The sequence below is a fragment of the Otolemur garnettii genome, unplaced genomic scaffold, assembly GCF_000181295.1.
Source record: "Otolemur garnettii isolate 467f Iridium unplaced genomic scaffold, OtoGar3 scaffold00044, whole genome shotgun sequence".
Taxonomy (NCBI): domain Eukaryota; kingdom Metazoa; phylum Chordata; class Mammalia; order Primates; family Galagidae; genus Otolemur; species Otolemur garnettii.
Window position 1 is genome coordinate 165,241 of NW_003852439.1, and position 14,571 is coordinate 179,811.

Below are 14,571 nucleotides of genomic sequence, written 5' to 3' on the forward strand. Positions count from 1 at the left end.
GCATGTCTGGAAAGTTCTTTCATAATTTCATGAAGAAAAGCCTCAGTGTTTTGTGAAGCAACTTCATCACCTTCAGGGATTCCTATAAGGTGAATATTTGTTTTCTTTGAATTATCTGAGAGCTCTCTGAGAGTGAGATCCATTTTTACTCTCCATTTCTTTTGATCTTTGTGCTCCTGGGCTTCTTCAAAAGCTTTGTCTTCAGAATCAGAGATCCTTTCTTCTGCGTGTTCCACTCTTTTGCAGAGGGATTCCACTGTGTCTTTCAGATCCTTGAGGGCTGCAATCTCTTGTCTCAGTGTTTCAAAATCTTTGATCATTTTATCTTTGAAATTGTTGAGTTCTTGATACATGTTTTGAATGACTTCTTGAGATATCTTTTGAACAATTTCTTGAGAAATGTTTTAAATAATTTCTTGAGAGATGTTTTGAATCATTTATTGAACTTCTTCTTCCTTCCTTTCTTCCATTCTGGTAATCTTATTTGCTATCCACATTCTGAACTCAATTTCTCACATTTCAGCCATTTGCTTATGGATGGGGTCTTCATTTTTCCTTGGGGGAGTTGATCTATTCTGGTTATTCGAGTTGCCAGAGTTTTTCCGCTGTTTCCACCCCATTCTGAGTTTACCTTGTTTGGAGTCCTTATCAGAACTGTTCAGTTGGTGGCTTGTTCTGATTGTCCAGAGAGAGAGGCAGAGCATGTCTGTTGTCTTCTCTCAGTTCTTGGGTCCTGGGGCAACTGGGGTGCAGTAGAATGGCAGCAGCTTCACGGGAGTGTGCATGGTCAGATTAGACCTTATTTAGCCTACTGGGGCAATCAGGGGGCATCAGACCGGCAGTAGCCAGATCAGTCCTAGTTCAGCACCCTGGAGCATCCAGGGGGTGGGGGAATGGCAGCGGTAGTTTAGGGTACTCAAGTGACCAGATCAGTCTTAGTCCAGCCCCACCAGGGTAGCTGGAGGGAGTGGAGGACTCCTTCACTGTGGCCTGTTGGATGTGTGCAGCACTAGCAAGTTGATCTATTCCCTCCCAGCCTGGGAGCCAGAGTGGGGAACTTCTCCACCTCCGTCTGTGGGACACACGTGGCTCTAACAAACAGTTCTTGGCCCACCCAGAGCGCTAGACTTCTCCACCGCCTCCTGCAGGTCGCACGTGGCTCTAGCAAGGAATTCTGGGCCCACCCAGCACAGGTGCCTGGAGCAGGGAACTCCTCTGCTGGCCCCCGTGGGGTGTCTGTATCTCTAGAAGGCTGTTTGGGGTCTGCCTGGAATGGAGGACTCCTCCACCACTGCCCGCGGGACACCCGTGACACTAGCAAGCAGTTCTGGACCCACCCAGAGCCCTGGAGCGGGGATCTCCTCAGCCGCCTGTGGGGTGCACTGCTCTAGCAAGCAGTTCTGGGTCCTCTCAGAGTGGGAGACTCCTCTGCCACTGCCCTCGGGGTGTGCGAGGCTCTATCAAGTAGTTCTGTGCCTGCCCGGAGCAGGGAAAATCCTCTGTGGCCACCCGCAGCCTGCAGGAGGTGTGCGGCTCTAGCAAGCAGTTCTATGCCCAACCAAAGCCCTGGAGCAGGGATCTACTCTGTCGTCCGTGGGGTGCGCGGCTCTAGCAAACAGTTCTGGGCCCTCCTACAGTGGGGGACTTGTTCGGTGTCACCCGCTGGGGTTCGCTAGGATCTAGCAAGTACTGCTGTGGCTGCCCAGAGCAGGGGAACTCCTCTCGAGCCACCCGACGCCTGCGGGAGGCTTGTGGCTCTCGCAACCAGTTCTGGACCTGCCCAGAGCCCTGGGGTGGGGTTTTTCTCTGCCACCCATGGGGTGCGTGGCTCTAGCAAGCAGTTCTGGGTCTTCCCAGAGTGGGGGACTCATCCGCTGCCACCCGCGGGGGTGTGCAAGGCTCTACCAAGACGTTCTGTGCTTTCCCGGCACAGGGGGGTGCTCTGCGACCACCTGCCACTCGCGGGACGCAGACGGCTCTAGCAAGCAATTCTAGGGCCTGCTTTGTACCTGTATTTTATGTTCTTAAATGATCTTCTGTGGATTTATAGCTTACCGAATTTCTTTCTGGGCTGAGCTCCCCGTATTTGGCTTCATAGATTCTGATTCCAACCAGTTTTTCTTCCTTTGCTCAGGATCCTCTGACCAGGGTTGCTACCAGTCAGCCATCTTCCCAGAATCCTGTCTTTCTTCTTTCGAGAAGGTTTTATTCATATCTTTTGCCAATTGATATAGGGGATTGTTGGTTTTTTTCATGTTGATTAATTTGAGTTCTTTGTAGATCTTAGTTATCAATCTTTTGCCTGATTGAAAATATGCAAATATTCTTTCCCACTGAGGAGGGTGTCTATTAGCTTTAGTTGTTATCTCCTTAGATGTACAGAGGTTTTCAGTCTAATTAAGTCCCATTTGTTTATTTTTGTTGTTGTTGCAATTGCCACAGAAGTCATCTTCATAAAGACTTTCCCCAGGCCAATATCTTCAAGTGTTTTTCCTATACTTGCCTTGAGGATTTTTATCATTTTCTGCCTTAAATTTAGGTATTTTATCCATCTTCAATCAATTTTTGTGAGTGGAAAAAGTGTGGGTTCAGTTCCAGTCTTATACATGTGGATATCCAGGTCTCCCAGCATCATTTGTTGAATAGAGATTCTATTCCCCAATGTGTGTTCTTGCTTCATTTATCAAAGATTAGGTGGCTATAAGAGATATTAGTTTCATCTCATGGTTTTCTATTCAGTTCCATATGCCTATGTCTTTCTTTTTGTGCCAATATCATGCTGTTTTTATCACTATAGCCTTGTAGTACAGCCTAAAGTCTGGTAGACTGATGCCCCTGGCTTTGTTTTTATTGCTAAGAACTGCCTTAGCTATACAGGGATTTTTCTGTTTACATACAAAATGAAGAATTATTTTTTCCAAGTCTTGAAAGTATGATGTTAGTATTTTAACAGGGATCACATTGAATCTGTAAATTGCTTTGGGATGCATAGGCATCTTAACAATGTCAATTCTTCCCAGCCATAAGCATGATATGTTCTTCCATTTGTTAATATCCTTTGCAATTTCCTTTCTTAGGGTTTCACAATTTTCTTTGTAGAAGTCCTTCACCTCTTTTATTAGGTATTTTCTTAGGTATTTCATTTTATTTGAAGCTATTGTAAAGAGAGTTGTGTGCTTGATTGCCTTCTTCTCTTGGCTATTATTGGCATATACAAAGGCTAGGGATTTATAGACATTGATTATTTTGTATCCTGAGACACTGTATTTTTTTATCACTTCCAGGAATTTTGTGGTTCCATCTTTGGAATTCTCTGAGTATAAGATCATATTGTCAGCAAAGATGGAGAGTTTGACCTCCTCTGATCCTATTTGGATGTCCTTTATTTCCTTTTCTTGAATCATTGTATAGATTAGAACTTCAGCACTATGTTAAATAGTAGTGGTGATAAAGTTCAACTTTGTCTTGTTCCAGTTCTGAGTGGAAAAGCTTTCAGTTTTACTCCATTCAGTAAAATGTTAGCTATGGGTTTGTCATAAATGGTTTTAATCAGTTTAAGAAATGTGCCACCTATACCTATACTCTTCAGTGTTCTAATTAGGAAAGGATGCTGGATTTTATTGAATGCTTTTTCTGCATCTATTGAAAGGATCATGTGGTCTTTGTTTTTGCTTCTGTTGATATGGTGGATTATGTTTATGGACTTATGTGTGTTAACCCAGCCTTGCATCTCTGGAATGAAACCTATTTGATCATGGTGTACTACTTTTGGTGAGAAGCTGTAAGGTCTTTTGTTTGTTTGCTTTGGTTTGATTTACAACATTTTTGTTTTTCCTCTCCATTTGGTAGAGATGGGATACTATCTCTCCTGAGGCTGGCAAAGAGATGCAGACTTCAAGGGAACCACCCAACCCAGCACCCCCAGAGGTTTGGGCTTTTAAGGTGAGGGTCAGAGTACCCTAATATCCACCTCTATTACTTCTATCTCTCTATTTTTTTTGCCTGTCTTTTTTTGCAATCTTCCCTTTTATTCACCCTCCTTTTCTCTCTCTCTCAGTCTCTCTCTTTTTTAATCCTTTTTTTCTTCTTGCTCTTCAATCATCTTCTCATCCTTTTAGTCCTGTACTAAAAGGACACATCAACACCTTTAGTCAGAGGCACAGAAACTTAAAGAGCAAGAGGAAGTGAAAAAAAAATTGGAGCAAGGAAATAAACAAAGGAAAACTCTCATGAGGAAGACACAGCAGAAAAATCCTGGCAACACGAAATGCCAGACCAGAGCAATCCCCCCACCAAGAGAACATTGGGAAGCTGCTGCAGAGAATTCCACTGATAAAGAATGTTCAAAAAGACACAAGGGGAATTTAAAATATAGATGACAAAAACAATGAAGGAATTTGCTGAGAAAGTGGAAAATAACCAAAAGGAAATCCAAAAACAGAACCAAGTAAAACATGAACAAGATGAATAATATAGAAAGGATATAGCACAGCTAAAGAAATTCAAACAGTCAATTAGGGAACTTAGAGATGCAGTAGGAAGTTATCAGTAACTGATTGGACCATGTAAAAGAAAGAATCTCAGAGAGGGCAGATAAAGCTCTTGAGCTAGCTTGGATACTTAAAGAGTGAGAGAAAAAGAGAGACAAAGCAGAATGCTGACTGAAAGAACTATGGGACTTCATCAAGTGTACAAACATATGGGTTATAGCTATCCCAGAAGGGGAAGAAGGGTGCCCCAGAGGAATGGACGCCATATGAGAGAAAATTATAAATGAAAACTTCCCAAATATCATCAAGGATTTTGGCCCACTCCTTTCAGAGGGATATTGGACCCCAGGTCATCTCAAGTCATATCAAGCTTCTCCAAGACACATTGTGATAAACCTGTCCAAAGTCAAGACAAAAGAAAAGATTCTACAAGCCACACGGAGTAAGCACCAATTGTCTTACTTAGGCAAACCTATGAGGGTGACTGCAGACTTGTGCAATAAAACTTTTCAAGCCAGAAGACAATGGTCATTTATATTTAATCTACTTAACAAAACAATTTACAGCCCAGAATTCTATATCCTACTAAACTAAGCTTTTAACTGATGGACAAATCAAAACCTTTATTTATAGTCAAACATTAAGAAAGTTTGCCACGACAAGACCAGCTCTACAGGAAGTACTTCAACCTGTTCTACACACTGACCCATCAGAATGGACTGTCAGCAAAGTAAGCACTCAGAAACTAAAGGACAAAACCTAGCTTCCACATGATGCAAAAGATAAAACTAAGCAATGGACTTTCACAAAATAAGATGAATAGAAGGCCACCACACTTATCAATTCTCCTAATAAATGTCAATGGCTTGAATTCCCCACTGAGGAAGCATAGACTGGCTGATTGGATTACAAAAAAAGAAAACACAAGCCATCCATTTGCTGTCTGCAGGAAACACACTTAGCTTCAAAGGACAAATTAAAACTCAGGGTTAAGGGGTGAAAGACAATTTTTCAGGCAAACAGAATTCAGAAGAAAAGAGGGGCTACAATCTTATTTTCAGATACAAATGGATTTAAAGTAACTACAGTGAAAACGACAATGATGGACACTTCATGTTGGTCAAGGGAAAAACATAAGAAAACATTTCAATTTTAAATATTTATGCACCCAATTTAAATGCTCCCAGATTTCTGAAAGGGACCTTAATGAGTCTGAGCAATATGATATCCTATAACACCATAATAGCAGGGGACTTTAACACTCCCCTTACAAAACTGGACAGATCCTCTAAACAGAAACTGAACAAAGGTACAAGGTACTTAAATGTGACCCTGGAACAACTGTGCTTCACAGACTTATATCTACACTCCATCCCAAAGCTAAAGAATATACATTCTTCTCATTGGCCCATGGAACATTCTGCAAAATTGATCATATCCTAGGACATAAAACAAACATCAATAGAATCAAAAGTATTGACATTTTGGGACAGTGCCTATGGCTCAAAGGAGTAAGATTCCAGCCCCATATGCTGGAGGTGGAAGGTTCAAACCCAGCCCCAGCCAAAAACTGCAAAAAAAAAAAAAAAAAAAAAAAAGAAAAAGAAAAGAAAAAGTATTGCTATTTTGCCTTATATCTTCTCATACCAGAAGGCATTAGATGTGGAACTCAACTCCAACAACAACATTCAACCCCACATAGAGACATGGAAATTAAACAACCTAATGCTGGATGATAGTTGGAGTCAGGAAGAGATAACAGAGGAAATCATTAACTTCCTTGAGCAAAACAACAATGAAGACACAAGCTACCCAAACCTGTGGGATACAGCATAAGCTGTCTTGAGAGGGGAAATTTATTGCTTTAGATGCCTACATCTGAAAAACAGAAAGAGAACATATCAACAAACTCACAAAGTATTTTATGGAATTGGAAAAAGAATAACAGTCTAAGCCTAAACCCAGTAGAAGAAAGTAACTATTTAAAATTAAGTCAGAGATTAATGAAATTGAAAACAAAAGAATCATTGAGAAAATTAATGAAAAAAAGGTTGGGTTTTTGAACAAAATAAATTAAATAGATAAACCTTTGGCCAGACTAACTAGATATAGAAAAGTAAAATCCCTTTTGACCTCAATTAGTAATAATAAAAGGGAAATAGCAACAGATGCTACAGAGATACAAGAGATTTCTCTGAATATTCCAAGAAACTCTACACCCAGAAATTTGACAATGTGAAGAAAATGGATCAGTATTTGGAATCACACCCTCTCCCTAGACATAGCCAGGAAGAAACAGATCTCCTGAATGACCAATTTCAAGCACTGAGATCAAATAAACAATAAAAAGTCTCTCAACAAAAAATGTCCTGTTCCAGATGGCTTCACAGAATTCTATCAAACCTTCAAAGAAGAGTTTATTCCCATACTGCAGAAATTATTACAACAAATTGAGGAGGAGGAATCTTTCCCAACACATCTACAAAACAAACATCACCCTGATACCCAAACCATGAAAGATCCAAATAAGAAGTTCAGACCAATTTCACCAATGAATATAGATGCAAAAATTCTCAACAAAATCCTAGCCAATAGATTATCGATTCTCGTGAGCAAGTAGGTTTTTTTCCAGTCTTGAGATACTTTACTAGGAAGAATGTGTTTTAACCCTATCCAGGTAAACATAAAGGATGTAAAGTCTCCATCTTTTCTTATGGCTGAATAGCACTCTGTGGTGTTCCTGTAAAAGGTATGGTCTCTTTGATTTTATTCTGAGCTTGACTGTTATTGGCATATATGAAGGATACTGTTTTGTGAGCATTAATTTTGTATCCTGAGATGCTGCTATATTCCTCGATCACTTCTAAGAATTTTGTAGTTGAGTTCTTGGGGTTATCCACATATAAGATCATGTTATACACAAAGGGAGTTTGACCTCCTCTGTCCCCATTTGAATATCCTTGATCTCCTTCTCTTAACTGATTGCAATGGCCAACACTAGTTTCATCATCCCTTTCATTCATTTCCTGGGTCAATTTTCTTTTATTTAGGAAATCTAATTATTTCCTTCTTAATCTCCTCTTTGACCCAGCTGTTGTTCATATTTTCATGGTTTTATTTGGGAATGAAGACTTCTGTTGCTCTTAAGTTCAACTTATTCTATGATGCTCTGAGAAGATAAGGAATAATTTCTACTCCTTTTAATTTGTTGAGATTAGAATTTTGTCATAAGCTATGATCAATTTTGGAGAATGATCCATGGGCTGATGAGAACAATGTGTACAGTTTTGTTAGTATGAAATGTTCTGTATATGTCTGTTAAGTCCATTTTTTCTAGCTTTGTGTTTAAATCCATCATTTCTTTGCTTAGTTTCTGCTTGGAGGATCGGTCCAGTATCACCAAATGGGTGTTAAAATGTCCAAATTTATGTGTGGGAAGATATCATATTGTTCATATCATTTAGGGTTTGTTTTATAAATTGAGCATTAATGTATGCCATGTAAATGTTAGTTATTAAAATCTCTTCATGCTGTGTGCTTCCCTTTCAAGTATTTAGTGTCCATCATTGTCTTTACATATTTTTATTGGTTTAAATTCAATTGCATCTGCAAATAAGATTGCAATCCCTGCTTTTTTCTCATTTCCATTTGCCTGAATTATTATTTTCCATTCCTTCACTGAGGAGACTCAATAAAAGTGAGTCTTGTTTTATCCTTTGAGGTTATGTGTATTTCTTGAACACAATATGTATTGGGCCTGAGCTTTTGTATCCATTCAGTCAACCTGTGCCTTGTTAGTGGGGAATTCAAGCCATTCACATTTATTAAGAGAATTGACAGATATGGTGAAATTTTGGTTATTCTGTTTTTCAGAGGTCCAGAGCTTAGTTTTATCCCTTTTGCCATTGTGGAAACTGTTTTGTCCTTTAATTTCTCTCTGTGTCTATTTTGGTTGTTTGCTATCATTCTGGTCATTATGAAGAATGGGTCTGATTGCTTCCTGGAGAGCTGCTCTTGTTATGGCAAATTTCCTCAACATTTGTATGTCAGTAAAATATTTTATTTCTCTATCACAAATGAAACTCAGTTAGCAGGATATAGGCTGAAAATTGGTTTAAGAAGGTTAGAGGCTTATGACCATCCTCTTTTGGCTTGAAAATTTTCAGCTGAAAAGTTTGGGATCATTGTGATAACTTTCCCTCTGTAGGTAAGACTTGTCTTATGCCTGGCTGCTTACAAGATTTTCTCTTTCATATTAACTGTGAAAAAGATAATTGCAATGTGTCTAGCAGATGGTTTGTTTGGATTGAGTTGTGCTGAGTTTCTGAAAATATCTACTATCTGAATTTCTGTATCTCTTGCAATGCTTGGGAAATTCTTCCACCATGTCTTAGAGTAGAGATCAGTGCTTTTAGGACCATCCTCTTTTCCTTCAGGAATCCCTATAATTAAGATGTTTGATGTTTTGGAATGATCCCATAACTCTCTCAGGGAATATTCTGTTTTTGTTCTGGAGTTCAAATGTCTTGTCTTCAATTTCTGAAATTCTTTCTTCTCCATGTTCTACTCTATTAGTGAGGGTCTCCATTGTCTTTTGAAACACTTTGAATGCCTTTTTTCAGTTCCTTAAGCTCTGCTATATCTTTTATTGTTATGTCCATATCTTGGTGACTTTGTCTTTGAATTCATTAATTTCTTGAGACAACTTTTGGACTGATTTTATTTTTATTTCTATTTTCCTCTTCTACTCAATTCCTTTCATCTTATTTGCCATCCATGTTCTGAATTCTATTTCTGACATTTCAACCATTTCTCTATTTTTTGTTGTATCTCCCTTGTAATCCCTTGAAGGAGTTGATCTGCTCTGATTTTTAATGTTGACAGAATTCTTCTGCTGGCTCACCCCATGAGTATTTTCAGTTTTTTAAAAAATGTATATTAATGATACTTTTTAGTTAAAATGATATATTGCCCTGAATAGTTATTGAGAGATAATCTAATTTAGGAACCTTAGGAAACACTGTACCAACCTATTTGGCAATTAAAACTGGTGGACTGAGAGTGGATCAGAAGGTCCCAGGAACTGAAGCTAAACACCCCTTCCACAATGAGCTGGAGCTTGTCCTTGTGGCCTTTCCCCTACAGCTTCACAAAGCTCCCTTTCAGGGAGGCAGCCATAGCCTCTGAGGGCCAGCTTGGTGAGACAGTACAACCTAGTTCAGTTTGGTGTCAGCCTTCTCTCTACCCAATCCTAAGGATTTGCAATATTTCACTGAAATCTCTGCTGGACAAAGATATGAACATCTGCAGCCTCACCCCACTATCCCAGTGATTGCTGGAAGAGGGGAATCCACAGACATACCTGCTGAATCCATCCTTTGCTGCCTCAACTCACTACCACCACCACCCAAACAAAGTCAAGTAAGTGTTAAACCTGCACCCAGACAGTGGCTGGAGAACAAGAATCCACGATACTTCTGACTGACAGTTCTGGTTAAACTTGCTCAAGCTGTGTGAGCAACACCCAGTCAAACAAGTTTAGAGGATCACCAGGTGGCAAGAGAACAAGAATCTGCAGGCAGTTCTGACTGAGAGTTCCTAGGGGGATGGGGACGGGTCTCTTCTACTGGGAAAGGGAATCAAGAGAGATCACACCTCTCCATGCCAAAGTTATAACTACTGTAGTGGCACTGTTTTCATGTTGCATCTCAGCAGCCCACATAATGCATCTGCCTCTCAGAGAATTTACCAAACAGCAGGGGTTGTCCAGTAGGCAACCAGATAGGGGAAAGGGTGGGCTGTGTGCTCAGGATTGTGGAGTGAATATTTGTTCACTTTTATGCCAAGCATGATGGGTATTGAGTTTACAGATGGAAATTCCTGGGTGTAGAAAGACTGGGAATTCCTCAATCTCTCCTGTGGGGTAAAGTGGGAGGTCTTTATTCCCTGCTTGCTCATGGAAAGCCTATTTTGGGGAGGGATCTCCCATCCCCTTGGCAATGGGTGCCTTCCAACTAGTCCTTTGGTACCTGATCTTTGTTATCATTCTTCTTCTTTCTTGGCCTGGCAGCTTGTCTCAGTGGAGATGATGTGTATCTTACTTTCTTCTCTTTGTGCTTAACTCCCCACCTTTGGCTTCTCTAAGTCCACTTCAGTCCAACTTCTCCCCTTCTGAACAGGAGCCTCTAGTGAAAACTGTTTCTAGTCAGCTGAGTATCTTGCCCCTCCTTAGGTAGTCTTTATTAGCTTTCTCTGCTATGAAGTCTTCCTTTTGCCCCCCCCTTCATATGCAGGGAATTATAAATATCAAATTAAAATAAATATGCTTGAAGATAAATAATATAAGAATTCCTTTGATATTTTTATAAAAAATTCATAGTTATTATCTTTAATATTTTGACTTACACTTAATTTCGTAGCCCAAATTGTTCCAGATTTCATCATTAAACTGTCTCTTTTATAGGAATCATATTTCGTGTAAGCGTTTGTAATTGGAATATAAAATGAAATTGAATTTTGTTTGTAATTATTTTGAATTCAGCAGGTACACTAAATTATTATAAAGTTTAATAATTAGGGTGGGAATTCTTTGAGATTTCTGGGTAGACCATCATATCTAATTATTTAATCTTTTCTATTTCTCATACTTTAGAATTATATTTTTAAAATGCTTGATTCATACAAATATTATATGCTACATATGTGTACATTTTAAGCATAATAGCATAATGCTTATGGGGACTAGTCATCTGTAAACCTAGTCCCCAAATTAAAGTTTATAAATAATTTTCAAATGCTTATGTGCTCTTTCACTTTTCCATCCTCCAGAGGTATGATGAGTTGTATTCTGGGTTTTTGTTTTATTTATACAAGTGGGTCATTATATGCATATTTGCAATATTTTGCTTACTTTTTAAATCTGAACTTTATGTAGTCTTCTGGAAACTATTTTCTCCTTATGTTATTATTTATAAAACTCTAAAACATAAAGTTAAATTGTAATAATAGTACAATGAACCCTAGTTCTTTCCTCCTAGCATCAATGCTATTAACATTTGCCACATTTCCTTTCACACCTCATCCTCACCACATGTATATTTGTAAGTAAGTTGTCTTGTGTTTTTTAAAAAAGGTTGTTTTATCATACATATTGCTTTTATTCTTATTTTTGTTCTTCTCAAATACTAGGTTTATGTGAATGCTGGTTACTCTGTCTGCTGTGAATTGTTGTGATAGACCACCAAAACCAGTAACTCTGTGGAGTGGTATTGATAGGTTTGGGATGATTATTTGGTTGCTAATTTATGAAAGCTATTTATATTGGTAGAGTGAAATATAGTTTCTTTAAATGTAATATGTAAACATATTTTTGCTGTGGAGTCTGGGGATGGTGGTGGTGGTAGTGATGGTCTGGATATAGTTTTCTGATTTCCTGATAGCCTATTGGCCCTGCAGTACCCTTAACTTATGCTACTTGTTTCCTTCTTTCTATACAACAAATCTCCAAGGAAAAATCCTTTCTGCCAAATTGTCTTTTTTTCTCAGAAGTTTTGTGTTTTCATGAATGAGTATTTTCCAAAAGTAAGACTTGTAAAATGTTCAGGGAATCTAAGCAGGAAAAATACTAATCACCCAGATCACAGTGAGACACAGTCCAGTTTTGAAAAGAAGGCAGGCTGGCAATAAATAATCTAAGAGCTCATATATTAGAAAATTAATCCCCCAAAATGTGGAATGCAGAATAAAATGATAAAGAACATAAATTAACAAATTAAAAAAACAAATATGTAATAAAACAACCAAAGCTGAAAGCTTGCTATGTAAAAAGACTAGTAAAATTGATACCTATCTGGTAAGATTGATAAAAAAAGACAGATGATAAAAAAGGGAAACACTATAATGAAACTGAACATATCACCATAAATCTGATAGATGTTAAAAATACCATAGGGTATTATGAACAAATTTACTCCATTAAATTTGAAAATTTATATGGACTGAAAACATCCTGTAAAAACTCAACCAACTCGTCACTCAAATTATCAATAAAATTGCCCCAAATTCTACTTTTATTAAGAAAATATGATCAATAACTAAAATCTTCCTAAAGGACAACTTCCATTCAAAATTAATTTCACAAGTAAATTCCAGCAACTATTTAAGAATAACACCAATCCTACACAAAATCTTTGAGTAAATATAAGAGAGAAAACATACTTCTTACTTTAATTGTTTATTTTTATACTAAAAGCTGGTAAGTATGTTCCAAAAAACTCCAATAATTTTAAATTAATCATTTTTATAGACAAGGATAAGAATCCTTAATAAATATTGGTGAACTTAAGCATAATATAGAAAAAGCTTAATACATCAAGATAATGTGTCTTTGACAAAGCAATGTGTCAAAGAACAAGATATAAGTGTATATAAATTAGAAAAGAAATGTTCTATTAGCTATACCTTTGAACGTATTCATTAAAATAAAAATCTATATCTAAATTATTAAAATTAATAAAATGATTTAGCAAGTTTAATACACAAGAAATAAACTCTTTTAACTGTATTTTTCTATATGCAACAATAAAAACTCATTAAATGACTTTTTAAATGACATTTAAAGAAGTTATTCCAGTTATAATAGCATCAAAAGATATACAGGAATAAAACTGACAACATAGGTGTAATACCTATAAACTAATAATCGCTAAACAGTATTAAATAAAAATGAAGAAGGGCGGCGCCTGTAGCTCAAAGGAGTAGGGCACTGGCCCCATATGCTGGAGGTGGTGGGTTCAAACCCAGCCCAGGCTAAAAACTGCAAAAAAAAAAAAAAAAAAAAAAAAGCTATGTAAATTATCCTGGAGGTTCTTTCCTACAGAGAGAATGAATTATGTGGTGGAAGAACATAAGCTTTGAATTCAAATTCTATCCACTAAAAACTATGTGACACAAGGTGGATAGTCAATTTCTTCAAATAAATATAAAAACAGATATCTTGAGGTTATTGTGAAGATTTAAAATAACCCCTGTAAAGCTAGTAGATGATTGATGATGATGATGATTATATATTATTACGATCTTTATCTGACACTTACTTTAAACTTACCTTAGATTTTCAATTGAGGCTTAATTACATTTTAAAAGGTTTTCCTAGTGTTGTAAAATGACTTATGTACCAAATATGTGTCCTGACCTCTCTCCTTTGAAAGAAGGCCAGATTCCCCACAAATTTCATGGTCTTAACCTAAGATTAATTTCCTAGAGAATTAGAAAGATACTCACTTTTTTTACTACAGTTTAACATGAGAGGAGGATTCTTTTGGCTGATGCACAATATCTTCTCCTGGTAGATAGTAGTATAGCCAGCAATGCACCTCGCCAGGTTGTAATTGGGAAAGAGTAGTAAGGAATTACGCAGGAAGTTTCTGGTGAAATCTGACATGCTAGTTTGAATTTCTAGAAGAACGATAAGATTAGGTTACTCTATAGGAATTCAAGCATTGCTAGCACAACAAATCCCCTAGTGATGATCAAATCAAGCTCAGGAAATTAAAAACTAGATGATTATCTTTGAAGAACTAATTACTTCCCAATTAATTTGTTCCAGTTTATAGATGGTGACACAGTATGTGTTGACAATTGTAGAATTCTGAAAAATCTTTTTGATGAAGTAGGGTCTATATGAGGAGACTTTCTGGTATCTGGTATGAACTGGGAATCAGTACTGGCTACTTTTCACCTTTCCAATACTAATCGACTATAAGGGAGCAAAGTGAAGTTGGAGGTAGAGGCTAGAATTCAACTGTAGTGAAAAGATAGGGAAAAATCTGAAATTTTTTTTAAAAAGCAAGCTGAAAGGTTAACTAATGTATCCCCTTAAAATAAATTGCATATGAATAAAAATTAAAGAGTAAATTTCTAGTGATATGAACATGCGTAATTTATAAATTTTCATTGTAAAATGTTGAAAATGAGTTTGGATAGTTGAGAAGAGGATAAAAGAAAAGTCTAAACAAAAATACCTTATAAAATACTTTGAGGTAAAAGAGATGCCCACACAACAATTTGAATGGAACTGGAG

At 37.5% G+C, this 14,571-nt stretch overlaps 1 protein-coding gene across 1 annotated transcript in view; it reads right to left on the bottom strand.

The window, feature by feature from the left end:
* LOC100950607 (ATP-binding cassette sub-family A member 3-like) overlaps window positions 1–14,571 on the bottom strand; it is a 305,157-nt gene that overhangs the window by 78,222 nt on the left and 212,364 nt on the right. The window contains exon 22 of the mRNA XM_023513852.1: window positions 13,773–13,946. Coding sequence (XP_023369620.1) covers window positions 13,773–13,946 — 174 coding nt within the window. The remainder of the gene's footprint in view (window positions 1–13,772; window positions 13,947–14,571) is intronic.